At 40.6% G+C, this 20,296-nt stretch overlaps 1 protein-coding gene across 19 annotated transcripts in view; it reads right to left on the reverse strand.

The window, feature by feature from the left end:
* The window catches only part of PHKA2 (phosphorylase kinase regulatory subunit alpha 2), a 71,720-nt gene extending 51,813 nt beyond the window's left edge, over positions 1-19,907 (reverse strand). For 6 of the 19 annotated variants that reach the window (XR_006287862.1, XM_043537948.1, XM_037901261.2 and 3 more), the window contains exons 1-10: positions 19,311-19,580; positions 18,088-18,335; positions 9,988-10,146; positions 7,617-7,664; positions 6,719-6,887; positions 4,687-4,769; positions 3,294-3,374; positions 1,073-1,171; positions 607-753; positions 333-386 (exon numbers count right to left, since the gene is read on the reverse strand). Coding sequence is in view for 17 of the 19 variants with exons in the window: in XM_043537948.1 (XP_043393883.1) it covers positions 333-386; positions 607-753; positions 1,073-1,171; positions 3,294-3,374; positions 4,687-4,769; positions 6,719-6,887; positions 7,617-7,664; positions 9,988-10,146; positions 18,088-18,165 (918 nt within the window). In the remaining 2 variants the exon portion in view is untranslated. Of the gene's footprint in view, positions 1-332; positions 387-606; positions 754-1,072; positions 1,172-3,293; positions 3,375-4,686; positions 4,770-6,718; positions 6,888-7,616; positions 7,665-9,987; positions 10,147-18,087; positions 18,360-19,310; positions 19,634-19,727 lie in introns of those variants that run through there. The other 13 variants (XM_037901237.2, XM_043537949.1, XM_043537945.1 and 10 more) reach the window with 11 other exon arrangements.
* Positions 19,908-20,296: the final 389 nt, after the last annotated feature.

A 20,296-nucleotide genomic window follows, 5' to 3' on the forward strand; every position in this document is an offset into this window, starting at 1 on the left:
GTTGTGATTTTGAGTGTGCTATTATCTCCCCTTAGGAACCATAACCAGTTATAAAAAATGTGTTTGATTTTGATATTAGAATGGCGAATTATGTTTTCCTGTTGTTAATAATTGTTTTTCCATTATCTAATCTCCTTTGGCCAAGGTTCATTATCAGTGTGGATATGTTGCTATTTGGATTGTATAACACTGTGTACTCTTCCTGATGATGCAGAATCTTAGTTATGATACAGGCTATGTAGCACAAAATAAACAAAATAGGCATGAAATTTTGACAAATTTGGGTTAAAAAAATCTTCAAAATGTCTACTGAAAATCTGCAGAAGTAGGACCTCTCTTGGTGTTTTGTATCCATCTCGAAGGAAGCGAGAGCAGCCATAACGCCCCTGTGGAGAAAAAATAACGTTCTTGAAAACGCTGACATTGCACAATAGAAATTCTTTGTTATTTTACATTACTTCAGGGAGGGGAGAGCTACCTCTTCCTCCTACTCACACCCACTGTGCCCTGCAATCTGTCAGCTAACTGGCAGGAGAAGACAACTCAATGTATTACCTCCTCTCCCCGCAAGCAAACAGACCAAGAAAAAAAAAAGAGAACTCTTACTTGCAATTTGGTGAGGATTTCACTTTTGGTTGCATTAACAATGTTCACATCCTCCACTGCAAAAGCTGGGTAAGAAATAATGGACAACAGTCCAGCATCAATCTCCTTTGACGTGGATGCCCTTGGCAACATGGAGTATAGAATAGACTGAGCAAAATACAAACACAGAACAAAATATGTAAAACAATCAGCCTCATTCAAGGGATTATGTCAGATGCAAAAAGAGCGCATAATCAGCGTTCAAAACAGCTGGGAATTTATTGAATGAGAACTATTTAAATGGGAATGGTCAAAGTTACTCATTGGTGGCATGTAACCTACTCTACAGAGGATACACAATGTATTGTGTGAAACTGTATGCTGAAGTTCTGGTTTCGCTTAGTCAACATTTTCTACAAGCAGGGTGCTTGTCACTGGCTCGTTTGTGCTCCCTTATAGCAAAGGAACCTTGAAGGCTGCTCTTTACCTGGCAATGTTCAACTTCATCAGGAAGGACGTGAATCACGGACTTGCTCCCCCCATGGGCTCCAAAAAGGTCTAGTTCATCAATTGCTTCCAGTGCAGCCTTTAGAAACACAGACACATATCAATCCAGATTTGTGCACTTCCCACCTGATCCAATGCCCACTGAAGACAACAGAAAAATGCCAGTGGACTTCAGTGACTTGTGGACTCTTATACACTTGATAAAAAAGCATGGGAATTTCTGACCTCACTCTTTTAGAAAAGAGAGAGTCATATTTGTGTATTTAGATTTAAGCAAACATAAGACTCCCCGCACTTTCCATCAGTTAAAAATGCAATGCATAACAATCAATCCATCTCTACTGAATCTAGAAAATATTGCCAATCTCCCCATTTCTCAAATTCCCAAATAATCCCATGCCCCACCACTCCTGAAGTGCCCATTCAAAAATATGGGCTTTACAGCATGCCTCAAGGTCAACTGACTGAGGCTATTTCAGTCCAAAGGAGGATTATCATATCCTTCTAGTTCAGCTGTTACAGTCTTAAGAAGGAACAGGGGAGAGCAGGAATATTTCCAATGAGGTGGGCTCCTGTGAGGGAGCTGCAGAAGCATCTCCAAAATTGGTGATGGGGACAGAGGAATCTATACCAAGGGGGCTATGAAATCTGTAACTCTGCTGGGATGGGGATCTTGGACCTGTAACGGGGTTGGGACAAAGAAACAGCTGATGTCTGGAGCTCAGGAGCCAGGCCGGCAGAGCTGTACTTCTCACAGAGCTCTCTCCTGGAGTTGGTGTCAATGGAGTTACACCAGAGGTGAATGTGTCTCCTTGTCTGTTTTCACCCTAGGTATTCACTGCAGTGCAAATTGATTTCAGACACAAGCAGCATACAAGTAGAGAACACAACCCTTTCTGTCTTGTTCTTTCTGGAGACATGGATACATAAAATCCTGCAAAGCTAATATCAGGAGTGTTATTGCCAAGCTCTGAAACTATAAATAGCCTCTCTCTATTGGTCTGCTGTACAGATCAGGAGATCAGTGTTTGATGACAAGAATTTCCTGTAGGGGAATTTACAGTTGGACCCAGGGGAGACTTAAAGGCAAGCAAGCATGTACAAAGCCCATCAAGATCCATGCTGCACTGCTGCCATGGGAATAGTTGTCCTCCACTTCACATTTCCCTTCCTTACCTCTTGTATTTGTAGTGAAAGAGAGTAAATGTATTGAACGAAGAAAACCAAATTTCCTTTTGTGTAGCAGCGGGTTGCTTTGCTTCCCCACACATGCAAACACTTATGTTTTGTTCAGTATTACAGAAGATTGTTCAGCTAAAAGCAAACATGCATTTTTCCGCCTGCAGTGCGTCAGCAGCCAGATAGCTCACTCCCAGCAGGGATATACAGCACAGTGCTCGCTCCAGTACTGACAGCAGCCAGTACAGATTTTTCATAGGAAGGCACAAGACAACTATGGAGCAAACTTAATCCTACTCCCATCAACATTTGGTTGGTCTACAGCAAGAGCATGCAGAATTCTCCCTTTTACTATCTAATGTGTCTGCAGATGTCTCAGCATCCTTATAAATCCTTTTTTTGATCTCTACTTATAGGGCTCCTTATAATCCATTTTGGAAACCTACTAGGCTCTTGGCCTCAAGTTACTTGGTGGCAGTGAGTTCCACAGATTAATTAGGCACTGTGTAAAAAAGTGGATTCTCAGTTTTACGTTTGTTGCCTTTCAATTTCATGGAATGTCTCTCTGTCCTTACTTTGTGAGACAGAGGCATGCACAATGCCTGACTTATACCTCTATTATTCATTTCCTCTCCAAACAATTTTTTTTATTTAACTCCTTAACCAAGCATTCTGTTACTTATCCAGAATTTCCTTCAGACCTGAGAGCACCATGGAAGCAGCATACTTAATATCAAGAGAGAGCAAGCACTTTATGCTAGTGCATCTAGCTAGATCTCTGAAAGATTCTTAGCCCCCTCCAAAGAGAGACATAGCCAGGCTTCAGAGATGAAAACTAAGGCCGCAAAAGGACTAAAATGACATTGAGATTTATGTGCAATCTCCACTAAAATACATATTCTGATGTAATCAACTAGCAACCACAAGGTCAGATGAACCGAGACAGTGAGGCAAACAAACATGTTAGAGAGTCACCGTTCTAATTCTACATATGAAGAACAAACCAGTAAAAATATTTTCACCTTGGCCATGCCTACAGAGCTTGCATTCAGTTCAGGGATGCCCTGATTGGTTTTATCACCACGTTCCCATATTCCATAGTCCTGAAACAAAAAGAAGGAAAAACAGCCAAGGTAAAAAATCACAACCCAACAACACCGTTGGAAGGACCTGTTTATTTACGGAGTTAGGACCTGATCCTGCAAAGGCTTACTCATGCTTAATTTTGAATTCAATGGGACCTCAGTGGTTCTCAAACGTTTGTACTGGTGACCCCTTCCAAATAGCAAGCCTCTGAGTGCGACCCCCCTTATAAATTAAAAAACACTTTTTTATATATTTTTAACACTATTATAAATGCTGGATGCAAAGCGTGGTTTTGGGTGGAGGCTGACAGCTCAAGACCCCGCATATAATAATCTCACGACCCCCTGAGCGGTCCCAACCCCCGGTTTGAGAACCCCTGTCTTACATGCTTAAAGTAAATCTCATGCAAGTAAATCTCAGCAGGATTGGGGCCTTAGTCATGTACTAGTTTCCTGATAGACAAGGAAAGTCAAAGGCAAAGAAGGCAACTCCCACCCCATATACCTTCTCCCAATCCCTTCACATCACTACTCTCTCCTTAAAAACAATTTGGCAATTTTTTTTCTTTTTTTCCACAAAGAATGATTTTTTTTAAAATGAAAATTGGGACAATAAGTACCAAGAAACAAAACCAAATCTTACTTCACATTATGATATGATACAGAAATCTCTACTTTCAGAGAACAGTGACCAGGGACCCCCATTGGTTGCCGTGGTGCTGCTCACAGAGAAAAGTGCTATTCCAGAATGGCAAATCAGGCTCATTAGGAATTCAAGAGTGTATCGGAGAACACAGTTTGGCCCATTAACTTGCACTTCCTTCAAGGCCAGTCTGGGTATTTTTGTGCTTGTATATTTCTCTTTTAAACAATACGGTAGGTTAAATGGTTTATCAAAGCAAATTCAGATATCATCTCAGACATGCAGTTCTTTCTAATGAGGTAATTTCGCTCATGTGCACTGAGTGAGATCGAGACTTCAGAGCCTTTCTTAACTCAGGCAAGTTCAGGCTATATATGTGGTAAATGAAACTTTTAAATGACTGAACTTGGGTTGAAGTTCTTCTGAAAGAACCTATCCTTAAACTTTAATCATTTCAGGTCCCCACTTTGGCTTGTTTTCCTGCGTATTCAGAGCAGCAAGTTCCAAGCAATGGGAATGCTGTTTGAATTACTGTATAAATCAGCTATGAAATCTTATAATCAGATTTGCTGCTTCAGCCCCACCCTTAAGTCGGAATATATTCCTTCCCAGCAGAGAAATAAGAAATTCTGTTCAGTCAGTTCCTAGGAAGTACTCAAATTGTTTATATATAAACTAAATACTTACAGCGACTTTATAGGCAGCTTCTATGTAAAAAACAAGATTCTGTATAAAGGCAACTTCATCAAGGGTGAATACAATATGCAATCCTGATTAAAAACAGAACAAAAAATTACATTCCTACATAAAAATTGAAATGTTTGACAGAAAACAAGTTTGAAATTTTCATTTTATTCACTAGCAACCAATGCCTGCTGAAATCAGTGGAAAGATCCCTATAATATCTGCAGTTGAGATAGCACTTTAAAGGCCACTAATACATGTTGTTTCAAAGAGTCATCAAAATATTAAACTCTCCGGGCCACATTCACACACAGGGCAAGTGCCTGAAGGGTTGACACCCACTTTTGCCGGGGAAGACCATTGCAAGGGACCCTGAGGATAGAAGGTATCAGAGGACCACTTGGTGGGTGGCATCTGTAAAGCATTCAAACAACATGGTGCCAGTGAGCAGGGAACCATGGCCAGGACAGCTGGCATTCATGTTCATTTAGGATGCACCCCACCCACATACCTATTCGCTATACCAATACTGACTTGGACTCTAAATACATTCTGTGGGTGGCAGACCCGAGATCATTTATTCACTGACACTTTAAAAACTCCCACACCCCAATCTGGGTCTATGCTGGTTATGTGCTATATATGTATCTTCTGACTGATATATGTAATCTCTCATAACACAAGCCTGACCCCAGATGTACAGTACCTTCCTTCTTAACTTGCGTAAACTTGATTTTAAACATTAGCTTTAATAAAAGTTTTTAACTCTGATCAGGCTCCCAACTGATCCAAAACGTAGCCCAGTCTAAGCTCTCGGTAGGGCAGCAGTCGAACTAACACCTACCCTTCACAGGCTCAATGGACTTATATGATTCAGGATACGCTATGTGCTTTGCACCTCCATGAGCCAGCTTTTCTGACACTGCCCTTCAAGTGATTGTTTTCTTAATAATCATCTGATCCAACTGATCCAGATCTCTATTCACAGAGACGTTACGTCCCTATAAGTGCACAAAGAACTTTTAAATGTAGTACTCCCTGCTCACATATTCTATCTACCATATTTTATTCCATCCCAGGAATATGAAATATTTTCCTGCCAGTTATCAAGGAGCCATATGTTTGGCACCAAAAGGAAATAGATATGCTGTTACAGCTCACTGTACCAGCCCCTCTTCACCTCTAAAATATTACTCATGGCGGGAGAGGGGGTAGCTAGGAGGAAGGCAGCCATGGGAGGCAAGTTTTCGTTTTTGAAGCAACTCCATACAGAGTGATAGCTCATCTGCTTTCCTACCGGCATTGTACCCTCAGGACTCAGACTGGCTGGGAATCCTGCTCTCAGTAACCAGACTTGAGGCTCACTGTTGATTGCTTTAGATCACGGCCTTATTTTTTCTGGCATTTTGCCATAGGTCATTTAAATATTTAGCTAGGGACAATGTTTAAGCAATAACTGCTTTCACTGCACAGCTAGGTAAATGATGCAACTGCCATCTCTTTTATGGAAGATACTCCTCTGCAAATCCTCTCTGGTAATGCACTTAAAGGAAAGTGCTGGAATTTGCGAGTGCTCCTATGGAGAAAAAAGCGACATGAGGTTCACAAGCAAAAGTAGAGCCAGGGAAACCCATTCAAACCATTATGCAGAGTATTATGCACAAAACCCAAGAGGCAGCCCTGATTTCTATTTATACTTAAAAGAGCTTGAGATAAAATAGGGACAGTGCTCCCACTGTACATAGAGAAGTGGAGAAACCCAATCAGTAGCAATGCTAACGTACACCCAAAGTCACATCCTGTCCTCTTATATTTGAAAGAGGGGGCAATCAGAACATAGTTATGGAGTTCTGATAAAAAAGGGCTGCTTCTCCCAAGTATACGATTTGGTGATTTTTTTAGTATACTCCATTTTGTAGAAGAAAGGCAGATTTCCACACTATTAAATTGTGTTGTTCTGATGGAAAGTAACTACAACGTTTAACTTAACAAAAAATCTGCACCAATGATCACGGCTAAAACATCTTCTGCTTACCTGATGCAGTCATCTGTGCCAGGAAGAGCAGGAAAAGGGAAGTTGCATCTACTTGTAGATGTCCCCACTGGTCATCCCCTACTACTGTGGAACAAGTGGCTGAGTTATACTTGGCATGCAAGCAGTCCTTGGTAGTCTGTGTGTATTTGAACTTCTCTACTTTATCCACCTAAAAAGAACACCCAGGATTTTAAAGTCAAAAAACTTTGCAAGAGGTTTTTCAGCCAAGAACATACATGCTCCAAGAATAGGAAATAATATGTTCGTGCTCTGACTTTTGTTATCTTACTCTTATATGCTCCAATTCAGTGAAGCACTTAAGAATGTGCTTAAGTGCCTTGCTGAGTTGAGGCCTTAGTTACAGCTGTGCAATTTATTTGCCCAGATATAAATGCAATTTGTCATAGGTGTGACTAGTCATAAAAGTATAACAGAGCAGAGTTTTGCTCATAGCAATTGCACAGGTTAAAATACTTTTATTACACCCATATTTGTACATACAGAAATCAATCCACTGAAGTCTCAGATAAAAGAAAAGAAATATCTGCTCTGAAATGAAATGCTTTGTAAATATAACAAGCACTTGTCCACAGATATGCATGGTATAAACGTATTTCCCCATATGCAATACACTTATATGAGCGGTGATTTAAATTTTAATTAAAGATGTATTGCCATTTGTTTCAAATCTATGAGATGAAGGGAGGTGCCAAAGGGATGCATTCTTTATCATACAAAAAGGATTCCAGAGAACCACTAGTCTTGGGAATTTCAGTCACTCCTTCAATCTGGGATACCATATTCTCATAATTAATCTCGCCCTTTCATGCACAAATTGACTTTAAAGCACCAGATCTGACCTTGCAACTGAGTAAATACTCCTGGGTTATTAGATTACCTGTCTCATCATACATTGCAAAAGTCCCCGCATCAGTTTCACAACATTCTGTAAGAATAAAACATAATAATTAAAGTCTAAAAATCACCAGTCTGCTTACCTGTATTAGACAGTATTTAACAACAAGGCTCAGGGTCTCTACCACTGGCCTGCCATGCGTGTGAACATGAATATCCTGAAATGCTTTTAAAGAAATACATTTCTGTGTGTTTTCTTTTCCAGATTTTTGCCTTGAATGTGCTTTTTGGGGAAACTGATACATGGTCACTTGAAAAAATATGGTATTCTCATCTCACTGTTAAATGTATAAGAGTGTATTTGGTGTTTAAACTTCGTGAAAACTAGTGGGATGTTACTTGCATTGTTTTCACGTATCTGTATCCCGTTATAATGTAATAGCAAATATTTACATTGTGCACACCCCTGCAACTAAATAACCCATCAAAGGAGAAAGACACCTTATGGGATGCAAGTGAAGAACTTAAACAGAAAAGTGCTAATTTCAAAGCAAATGGTCATTGTGTGCGATGATCGGAGGTCAAAGACTCAAAATGCATTCCTCTATCTCCCCATCATGAAAGGAAAAGCCCACATGGGTAGTGACACTATCAGCTTGTTTTTTGTGAGAAGAAGCTATAAGTATGGACTCAAGGAAAGATCCTGAATCTCTGGACTGTTTAAACTCTTACAGGGAAGCAGATCCAAAGCAGAGATCCTCAGAGACAATATGGGTACCTTGAAAAGGCTTTTGGGAAACTGGCAGTTCATTATATCACTGCCACCATTTGGAATTACAAACTGTGATTCACCTGTGCATACATTTTACCTGCTCTAACCTCTCAATAACTCTCATTTCCTTTTCTTAGCTAATAAACCTTTAGTTAGTTTACTATAGAATTGGCTGCCAGCATTGTCTTTGGTGCAAGATCTAGAGTACTAACTGATCTGGGGTAAGCGACTGGTCTCTTGGGAAGCAACCTAAACGTGGTGTGATTTTTGGTGTAAGTATCCATTTTATCACAAAGTCCAGTTTGTCTGGGCGGCAAGATAGGCTGGAGAGTCTCAGGGAACGGTCTGTGACTCCATGGTAAGACTGTTATAGTGATCCAGGAGTTCACACTGCTTGGTGAAATTTAATTACAGAATATACCACCAGTTTGGGGTGTCTGACAGTCTGCCCTGAGGTAGGCACTCTCAGTCGTGAGCCACCCCATACAGTGTGACAATAGGATTTTCCCCTAAATCCAGTAATTAAGCACATCTCTGTACCCGAAACAAGAATATTTGGAAAAGTTATGCAATGCCCTCAGAAGACAAAGAGGCAATACACATTATTGAGTCTGGGCTATTTCTCCCATAGTAGGTTTCCAAGGTAACCATGGGTTGGTGATTAAAGTCAAGCATTAAATTCACACAGTGCCTTCAAAATTGCAAGACGACACTGCAGAAATGCCCACTGGACAAACCTATCCTCCCAACTACATGGAGTGGGAGAATCAACCTTATGGCTCTTCTCCTAACCTCATGCTGCTCCTCTCCCTCACTGTCCCTTCATAGCTAGTCTTGCTCTGCCAGCCATCTGTACTCTCCATCCCTCCCTACCCCCACGCATTGCTCCTATTAAGCCACCCTTCTTGCCATCCCCTTACCTCAACCCTCCCCATATGAATAATAATAATAAATAATAATAATAATTAAATCATTAATACTACAATTTTATACAATAGAACTAACAGCACATGTGCCAATTATCACCCTCATGGCTTTTCTTGTACACTGTCTCCTCCTCCCCCACCCCCGCACGGCCACCCTGATGTTTTTCCTTCTTAGGCCCTGATCTTGCAAACGCTTATGCGCGTGGCTTCTGACTTTAATGGGACTGCTTAGAGTTAACCATGTGGGTGTTTGGAGGATTGGGACCTTAGATTATAAATTGTTTAGAGAGAAAGGATGGTCCAGTGGCTAGGGTGCTAGCCTGGGACCTGGAAGACCAAGGTTCAATTTCCTGCTGCACCACAGACTTCCCATGTGACCTTGGGCAAGTCCCTTAGTCTCTCTGTGCCTTAGTTCCCTATCTGTACAATGGGGATAACAGCACTTCCCTATCCCACAGGGATGTTGGGAGGACAAACACATTAGAGATTGTGAGATCTCAGATACTATTGTAACATGGGCTAGATAAGTACCCCAGAAAAACAGATGGAAAGTGCCAGCACCAGCCCAGACTCTATGTGTCTGGAAACCCTTGCATATCCTGGGCACAACAGCAATATAAACAATAAATACAGCATAAAATAAAATCACCATCACATGAAAGAATAGCTGAAAGACAATAAACAATACATTTACTACATGTAATATTTAGACATACCTGCTCAAGTTCATAGGCTTTTGCCTTATCCTCATCCCGGTCTGCATTCTTCCGATAAGCCATTCCCAGACCCCACACAGCCAGAATGCTGTAGACATTATCCCGGACCCAAGCATCCTTTTGCTCCGTGCTGGCCGAAAGCAGTCCAGTAACTGGATTCTAATCGGAAAGAAAAGAAAACCAGAACAGCACACACTGTTCACCTGAAAAGTCATCTTATTTAACTACAGCAGCACTTTCCATATCAATTGATGATGTAAGAAACACAGGACCACATAAGACTTCATACACTTACCTGCACTTAGACAATGGTCATTCATAAATTCACAGTGGGATACAACCTTGATCTTCCCACCAGACTCCCAAAACTTGAGGTAAAGGAGAATCTCCTTTGACTGCTAGTAGCATAGAGGCTATGACATACAGCTGAGCAGTTCTCATCCCACCCAAGAGCATATGATTCACCTACTGACCTAGCAATATTCAGAACAAATAAAAAGAGAAGGTTCCCAGCTCAAAGAGCTTATCATGTATTTAGTGCCTGAGCCTGCACCATTGATGTCTGTGGTGCAGAACCAAGCCCCAGTGAGAACAACAAACAGGGGTTTAGGCTGGGGTGCAGAAAGACAAGGGTTACAAATAACAGAATTACACACGGACTCCTTATTGGCATATGTTGGTTCAGTTAAATGTTTAGAACACCTTATTTTTTGGGAAGAGGTAGTTTTGCAGGGGAGGAAATGTCACCTGTCTTCCTCGTATGCTTTTTAGGAGGAATTTGAATGAAGACACGGGTAGCAGCCAGGTAAACATTACTGGTATATAATCAGTATTCTCATTTATTATTAGAAGAAAGTAGCATTCAGTGGCTTAAATCAGGGATCAGTGTCACACAGCCTACTCATATAGCACACACTGTATAAACATCTACATTGTAGAGACGGTCTCTGTCCCAAAGAGCTTATAGTTCAAATAACAGAGATTGGATGAGTGCAGAATAATCTCTCTGATGCTAGCTTTATGAATGGAACATTCCATATGTCACGTAAATACCCAAACGGGGATTAACTGCTCAAAGACATTTCCAAACGGGAAAAAAGCAAAAGCAGAAGATAAACAGGAAAAAAAGAAAAAGTGATTCAGCAGAAGGCACCTGCGGTCTAAGCTAAGTAGACTAGGAAGAAGGATGAGCCTAAAAGGCAAATCTCATATTTCTAGCTATTTTGCCCAGTCTTTTTTTGTTCATCTCTCACTTGCTGTACAAAGAAAGTCTACGTAGCTGTAATTCTAGCCCTGCAGAGATTGCACTCCAAGCCCCCTAGCAGCTACATTCTGGGCCTGGAGCCAGTTGTGCAATGGAAAATTCTAAACAGCACTAAGATTGTTCCCCCAAAAATGTCAATGTTCACACAAGACACTGGGAGACTCATCAACTACCAGGGACCTACCTGCTTTCAAAGTTTTAAAAGGTGCTGAATTAAGAAAACATACAACAAGATCTAGAGGCAATCCCTTCTCCCCCTCTACATTAGAATCAGAGGGACTTAACTTTTCAGTCAAGTCCCGAGTATCTAGGTTAAGTCCACTCTGGACTTTAATGGACATTGGATCAGGCCTTTTGTGAAACATCATGAACAAAGGTAATTCTGTAGCATCATGGTACTATCAATTCACAGGAAGAAACATTAACTGACTAATATTTTTAAAAGTTTGCTTCATAAAATGCCTACTCTTAAAAATTAGGATTTTTTTCTCAGTTCCTCCTGCTAGTATACAAAGAGTCCACCCCTGCAAGATGCTGAATGTGAACTATGAGGTACTGGGTATGCTCAACTCCCATGGACATCAAAAGAATGTCCGGGCACCATGTAGCATTAGGCCCACCATGTGATTATAAAATTTAATTTAGTTTGTAGGATGAGGGCCTCCCAATGAGATCTGCATGAGCAGATCCATGTGCCAAGGAACCCCACTGAAGTCAATGGGGTTCTACAAGGACAGAAGGCTCTGTTGCAGAGATCTGATTGCCAAACTGAGGCCTTAAATTGTTTCTTAATTGTGTGTGCTGTGTCTCTTTCTATTTAATATATTTGCATTTCACTACATCTATTTGTCTGGAAACAAGAATCTGCTAAAAAGACCAGATTCCGATCTCACTTTCATTGGTGTAAAAATCGAGTAATTTCATTGACCACACTGGAGCTACCACAGAATTAAATTGAGATAACGGAGATCAGAGTTTCACTCAGAGCATAGTTTAGCAAACACACAGACTTATATAACCTCTGCTTTGATCTAGCAGAGTACTGATATTAAAGTCAGACCGTCACTAAACTCCAGCTGGGTTTGATTGTATGAAGTTGACTGTAATGTATTTTTTGTGACCACTTCTGATTATCTTATTTTTATCAGCTGACATTTAATGATTTTATTTTAGCTACATATTCTTTTCTCCTTAAATACCCCATGTAATACTTTTTTTAAAAAGAAAAACTTAATTTTTTTTCATAAAATGAATATTGACATTGGATAAAACACAAAAAATGCAAAAAATACCAACCTAAATCGATGGGTGAAATAGAATAGTTGAGTCATTATTCTTCTGTACACCGGGCTATAGAGGGTATAAATAATATAGTGCAATACTCTTTAAATAAAAGCTGTTATAGAAATAAAATAATTGTATCAGAAGAATAATGATATTGCAGGTGGAGGAAACATACTGAACATTTTCCCCACTGGATTTTCCTCAACGTTAACTAACATATGATCATAGCTACACCTTCTCCATCATATTAACTCCAATTAAAGACTTAAATCTAATCTATCCACCTGCATTTCTAAAGCACCTATCATGGAGATGTCTATACACTGCAAGGCAGGGTGGATACAAATCAATTATTTAAAATTTTTTTTCAAAAAAATCAGTTTTATTTAAATCGGATTTTTTTGATAAAATGCTTTTTGAGGAAAAAACCCTATCTAAAGATAAAGATATATCTTTGAGCTATAACATCTCATCATGGAATAGGGATTATAAATTCTAATTCTATAGTATGAGACAACATATTCATGTAATGTTTAAGAAAAGTTTTGTAAATGAGTTCTAATAGTTCATGGACTAGGGACCCAATCTTATGGGGTTCCAGGAGCTTCTGTATAGATTATTTAGGTTAATCTTTCTATCTAACCAATGGGACTCAGTGCTCAGTGTAGAAGATACCATCAGAGATGCTTAGTTTTGCAGTTCTCAAACTGTGGATTTGTGTCTCCAGAGATAACATGCTTGTTAACAGCAAAAATTTGTTTTTAAATAAATAAATAAATAGAGGTGAGAAATAACAGACCTCAACCCTATTGTCCCTCTGCAAATTTGTGTACAGAGTCAATCCCTTACCTCTCTCTAAAAGTGCAAAGTTTCAAAAAGTTCAATGAATTGAAGATTGTTGGGGGCGGAATAGATCTGGACAAGGAGAAGAAGTCTGGAGATAAATGTGAAATGGGAGGAACAGGCAGTTAAACAGTTTCACTTTTGTTTCGAGCAGCATATTCCAGAAGTCTTGAGGTATTTTTGAGTGTAGCCTTCATTGATTTGAGATCTACCATATCATTCTCTCACTAGAAGGAAAAAACTATAATGGCAACAGGCCGTAAAATAGACCCGTTTGAGAATATTTTAATGAAGTTCATCTACCTGTGGGTAAGACAGGAATGCGCGCAAAATGCAAACAGTGCAAGAAAGAAATGCAAGGCCTGATTGTTCGAATGAAAGATCATCATGAGAAGTGTTCCTTCTCAGGAGGAAGCTACACTGAAGATGATGAAAGGAACATGTCTGAACATGCAGGATCTTCAGGTTGGTAAACTTTTTTATTTCATACCTCTTTCTTAAGCACTGCCTGTATTCCCTATGGACTATTCTTGAATTCTCATGTTTGAGCAAAAAAATATAGTTGTTACTCTATGGTACTATCATTTTAGCTGCAGTTGTGATAAAAATAAATAGCTGAAATAGGCAGATCTTCCTTTTACAATTTCACCTTTAAAGTAGTACTGAATGTCAGCGAATGCAATGAGTAATACTAAATGAGCAGTATGGTAATGGTAATTAAATAACTGCATTGATTTATTTTGTTTAGGAGAATCCATCCTCAACATACAGGATTCTGAAGACTATCCACTTTCAAGATCACCATCATTTTCTATAGTTTCAGAGTTATCTGCCAATGATAGCATTTCAGTCACATCATGTCACATAGCCACAGTATATCACCTGTAGCAAAAAGAAAAAAAAAAAACCCTCCATAATCCAGAAACAACCATATATAAATTTGGGATAAGAACCAGCGGATTACAAAAAGAGGTAACTGGTGAAAAAACTGCCTTGTTTGTTTATGCAATAAACTCTCCTTTCCATATGACTGAGAACCCATACTTCATTAACATGGTTCAGTGATTAAGACCAGGATACAGTCCACCCAACAGAGCAGATTTCACAGGCAAATTGCTCGATAAAGTGTATGAAAGAGAAATTGAGCAGTGTGCAAAAGGTCTAGAGAGTGAAATTGTTAACCTGAGTCTTGATGGGTGGAGCAATGTCCATAATGATTCTGTTGTATGTGCTTGTGTGACAGCAGAAGAAGGGAATGTCTTCCATACACAAACAACTGATACATCAGGAAATGCGCACACAGCAGAATACTTACAAGAAGTAGCAGTAAAAGCTATAACAAACTCTGAAAAATAATTCAAACGTCTAGTATGCAGCTTGGTCACAGACAATGCTGCAAATGTATCCAAGATGAGAAGAAAATTAGAAGAGAGTCCCAAGCTAATAATGTATGGTTGCAGTGCTCATTTGATGCACCTCCTAGCTAAAGACTTCAGCGTTCCAGAAATAAAGGCTAATGTTGTTGAAATTGCAAAATACTTCCGTAATAACCACTTTGCAGCAGCTGCTCTGAAAAAAGTGGGAGGAACCAAGATAACTCTCCCACAAGATGTGAGATTGAACTCAGTAGTGGACTGGTTTGAGCACTATATCAAGAACTGGCCTAATCTGATGACAGTTTGTGAACAAAATCGTGAAAAAACAGATGGCACTGTCACAGCCAAAGTTCTCAACAGTGGGCTTGAGAGAGAAACGCTGAACACATGCTGAGTGCCCTGAAGCCTATTTCTGTAGCCTGGAACAAAATGCAGGGAAATCGCTGTTTTATTGCTGACGCTGTTGAAATTTGGAAGGAACTGAGTGAGATCTTAAAAAGAGATATATACGACAGAATTAAATCACAAGCATTAAAAAAAGGAATGGGACAAGCACTATCTCCAGCTCATTTTCTTGCAAATATTCTCAATACTTGGTAACAGGGTCAAACCTTAACTGCTGAAGAAGAGGAGTTGGCTATGGCATGGACATCCAGCAATCATCCCTCCATAATGCCAACTATAATAAACTTCAGAGCTAAGGGTGAACCATTCAAGAAATATATGTTTTCTTATGATGTTTTAAAGAAAGTCATACCAGTGAACTGGTGAAAGTCACTTAAGCACTTGGATTCCGAGACTGTTGAAGTGATAATCTCACTTTTAACTGCAGTACCTTCTTCTGCCGGTGTAGAAAGAATATTTCTTCCTTTGGACTAATTCATTCCAAATTGAGAAATCATTTGGGACCTGAAAAAGCAGGAAAGCTGGTTTTTCTTTTCCAGATTATGAACAAACAGGAAAATGAAGGTGAAGACAACTGAGCTAGCTGCAGAAGCCAATATTTTAAGTTTCTCATGTTGACCTGGCTGATATAATCAATTTAATTTTTTTTTAATATTTGATTTAACTATTTTAGTTAAAAACAATTTTAACAAAAACAAATCTGATTTTAAAAATGTGAATGTTTAACTAAATTCAAATATTCATATGCTTGTTTTGTTAAAATATTATATGTTTGCTGTTGAAGAAAAAAAAATCCAGAATATATAACGTTATTTTAGTTAAATAAAATAATTTAAATGTCCATCTGGTGATGTTCTCCTCCAAATACAGCATGGAAAGAAAATCCTCCAAATATTAATGATTATTAACCTGTTAAATTGGAGATAGTTCACCTCCCAATGACTTCATAAATATCTGCTTCAATTACCTTTGGTAAATGAAATAAGCAAGCAATCATTCATTTTCTGATACAGCTGTAAAACTAATCTGAAAAGTTTTCAAAATAAATCACGTTAAAAATGTATAGTGTGTACCTTCCAAAAATGAAACCTACATCTATCTCTGCATTGTGAAGAATATGTATTAAGGTTATAACAACCAACAAGAATGCACTTTTACGTAGAAATCCATGATTAAATGACTAGTGATTTAACTCAATTTGATTTAAATCAAATCCACCCTGCTGCGAGGGTCACATATGTTAGCAGAAAACGTTCACTACAGCACCAGTCCTGCAAGGAGCTCTGACTTCAATGTTTCACTTATATTTTGCACAAAAAATGTATTGTGTGATTTGAAGATTATAGGTCATCTGGTATAAATTGGAATAAAACCAATAATCTACCCCAGTATACATTAAATACATCATTGCTTTTTATTAGATTTCTATTTTGCTTATAACATATGCTTTCCAAACACAAGAATTCACAAATATACGAAATGGATCTGAAATGGCAAAACTCCTATTGACTTCAGCGTGAGCAGGTTTGGGTCCATAACACCCTCCTCCACTGCCTTGCAGCCTCTTTCAGTGCTTAGTAATAAGTATATTTGGAAACTGACTCATGGAAAAAATTCCTTGCTCTCATCTTTATATGCTGAACTATTTGAATTGAACCACCCACCATCTCAAAGGACACTAACTTTTCTGCACCCTATGTCTGTTCTTAACAATGTAATAGATGATGTGAGCAAATGGAGAACAATATGGTAGGTGTTTATGCATGTCCATGAGCCAACACGTATAGTAGGTCACATTTTTTGCCTACCAGCCTTGAGAGTGTCATTCTTTTACTATGTATGTATCCAAGCCACACAACAAGGGGTTAGAGTCTGATCTGAGTTACACTGCTATATAAATCTAAAGTCACTCCACTAAAGTTAACATAGTGATTGTAGATTTTCACCAGTGTGACTTGAGAAGAGAATCTGGCCAAAGATTCTGGTACGAAGTGTATTGTAATAAACACATACTAAACAAATTATGTTTGCTGGTAACTGAACCAGCTCTATTTCGGATTCAGTCTTACTTTCAGCTAAATGACATTCATAGCCACGTATCTGAAAGTCACTGTTATGCCTATCTACACCAGTTTCAAAAGATACACAATAATGCAAGCTCACATATCTGAGCATGAAGGCAAGCCATTGAACATAACCACAAACAACAACGTTAAAAGAACATTTAAGAACTTACTGGGTTTCCACATACAATGGACATGCTTTTTCAAGTCTTGTATAATCAGCTACTGAGTAGCCTTGTCGAGTTACAGTGACTAATTTTACTTGATGCCCACTCAAAATGAAAAGAAGCCACCATTTACTTTACAGAGAAGATATTTTTCTATCGTTATGAATGCTGTATGTCCAACATCCACATTACTGAAGTAAATCAGTACAGGATATCTATCTGTGGCACTACCTCAGTACACCTCTCTCTATTCTCTTCCTAAACTAATACTCCACTTAATTTGTACAATACACTCCACCTCATACCACACCACGTTATAAGAAATACTTCATAGCATAACTCTCCACAAATACTCTATTTCCTACAATAACAGATTGTACAAACATACTCTGCTCCCTATTGCAACACGCTGAACCAACATACTCCGCTCCATACAATAATGAGCTCCACACACATACTCCAAAAGCACGGGCGCTGCTCTTGGATCTGCCTCAAACCAGTACTCAGTCACGTCCGCTAAGCAATTAACCAGCCCACTGAATTCATATTAGGAATCCCAACAGAGCCGACTGAAATAATGAGTAAGATTAAAAAAAAATTCGTAAAAGAAAAAAAATACTCCCTCAAAATAAAGGCCCAACGGGGTTGGTGGAGGAGTGAAAGGGTCCCACTCTTCTCTGCACTGACTCTGCACTCACCTGATGAAATAAAATGGTCTGTTGAACCAGTCGGGCATAGCCATCCAAGCGGACTCCAGAGTTGCTTCTGCTTCTCATCTCCCCAAGGCCTGGGATTTTTATCTCTCTCTCTTCCTGTGTGTCTCTCTCCCTCCCACACTTCAGAGCAGCAAGAGCGTGGCTGGGATCCTCTCTCTGAAGCAGCTCTTATTCTTCCTGGTTCATACATGCAGCAAGCTCTCCTGTGACACTTGCTGGCAACTGATGCCCTTATTCCAAAATAAACAGAGCAGCTGTCAACAAAGCAGGGATTATAGAGAGGGTTTACCCCTTCATCTACATGCTAAACCTGGCCACTAATCAATGTGCATACTGCACCACAGACATTATCTACATGCTCCTCACATAATCAGATGCCATAAATGATTGGTTTATTATCTCGATGCTGTGTTCACACCACTATGAAAGAAAAACAACAACAATTCAGATCAAGAACAGCATGTATTATTTTAACACCTAACACACATATATTGCAATATATTACTTCTGTCATATATAATCCTAGTTATCATAAGTCTACATGCTATCATTATGACCCATAAGCAAGCAATATTATTCCAGTGTATAAAGAATCTATATGACAGAAGTAATATATTTTAAAGCATTTTATAACACCTAAAATGCATGGGTTAGTTATTGCACCATATGAACCGTGCTTATATGGATACAGTTATTGTGTACAAAGGATGATTGTAAGCGATTGCTTATAGTTTCTGTGCTGTAACCCTACCCAGGGATAGGGGTTCAGTCCAGGGGGTAACACAGCTCTTTAGTTCAATATCTAAGAAACATACAGGGACACAATGAATTGTGTTCAGTACTTAACAGGCCCAAGGCTGCCACATTCCAGGGAGCGTGAGTGTGTCCCAGCCAGCGATGGTTTGACTCCCCTCTTCGCCAACTGATTAGAATTTCACACAGCAAGAGCACCTGGCTCTGGTGGTTGGGGGGGGGGGGGGGAGAGTTAATTTGCTCTAATCTCAATATACGATTGGGTTTAAGGGGACTGGCCGATGGTTGGTTTGCCTGTTTTCTTTACCATAGTTACCAACAATCGCCTTCCTTTGCCGAATTACGAACGGCTCTGAATGCCTGTTCACGTCCCCGACCAGCGGAGCGGAGCCAGCGTTGGGCGTCCCCCGCTCGGACAGATGCGCGCAGCTGGGCGCTTTGCAGCCACTCACCTGCCGAACAGCAACCGCGGGGCCCATCCTCTGCCCGCCCCGCTCCGGACGGCTGCCGTGGGAGGAGGAACGTGAACGTCTTTCCCAGCAGCAACCCAGTCAGTTGCCCGGGCTAGGCACTGCGGGGCAGAGGCAGGCAAACCAGCCGCCCGGGGCCATCCAGCCCCGCGCGGGCGGGCCCTGGGGCGTCTGCAGGCAGCGGCGCGCCCGAGCCCCGGCAGGCTGCTGACTGACAGGTGCCGCGGGGCTGCGGCAGCGGGGACGGTTCCCTCGGAGCCGGGGGGAGGGGAAACCTTGGTTCTGCCCGCCCCGCCCTCCCGCGGCAGCTCGCTAGCGCACAGGTCATGCAAGGACACTAGAGCGGCTGGCACCCAAATGGAACCGCCGCTTGCTCTTGAGAGAGGAGAAAAAACCCACCTCGCCGATGATATCGTTGGTGCTGCTAATGGGCTTGAGTCAGGAGGGGACTTTCCCTTGGGTGTATTTTTCAAGCCCTTTAGCATCAATAACGGCTTTACGCCTCTGTTAGGACCCGGGCAGCGGCAGCCTAGTTCTCGGTGAGAGCAGCGCGCGGACTGAGCCCGGCGCTCCCGCAGCATCTTGGGGAGCCGCCTCCTCGCGCTGGACCCTCTGCCCGGGCGGGGGCGGGGAATCGCCCCACTCTTCGCCGGAGCGCCGCCGCTGGTCCGTCTCCAGCAGCCCGGGCGTCTCACACACGCCTAGGCAGAGACTCCGACCTGTGTGACTGCGCTGCTAGTTGCCCGCTCTTGAGATGGTTGGTGTGTTTGTTTTCTGAAAGCCCCAGCTCCTGGAGTCATGTTATTAAGAGCAAATCTGACATTTCATTTTGAAAAGGCCCTCATGGCAGCTGAGAAAGGTTGGATGCTGGGAACCCTGAAGGATCAAAAACCAGGGGTAACTAAAGAGACACAGGTTTCAGAGTAGCAGCTGTGTTAGTCTGTATTCGCAAAAAGAAAAGGAGTCCT

This window comes from Chelonia mydas, chromosome 1, assembly GCF_015237465.2.
Source record: "Chelonia mydas isolate rCheMyd1 chromosome 1, rCheMyd1.pri.v2, whole genome shotgun sequence".
NCBI classification, from domain to species: domain Eukaryota; kingdom Metazoa; phylum Chordata; order Testudines; family Cheloniidae; genus Chelonia; species Chelonia mydas.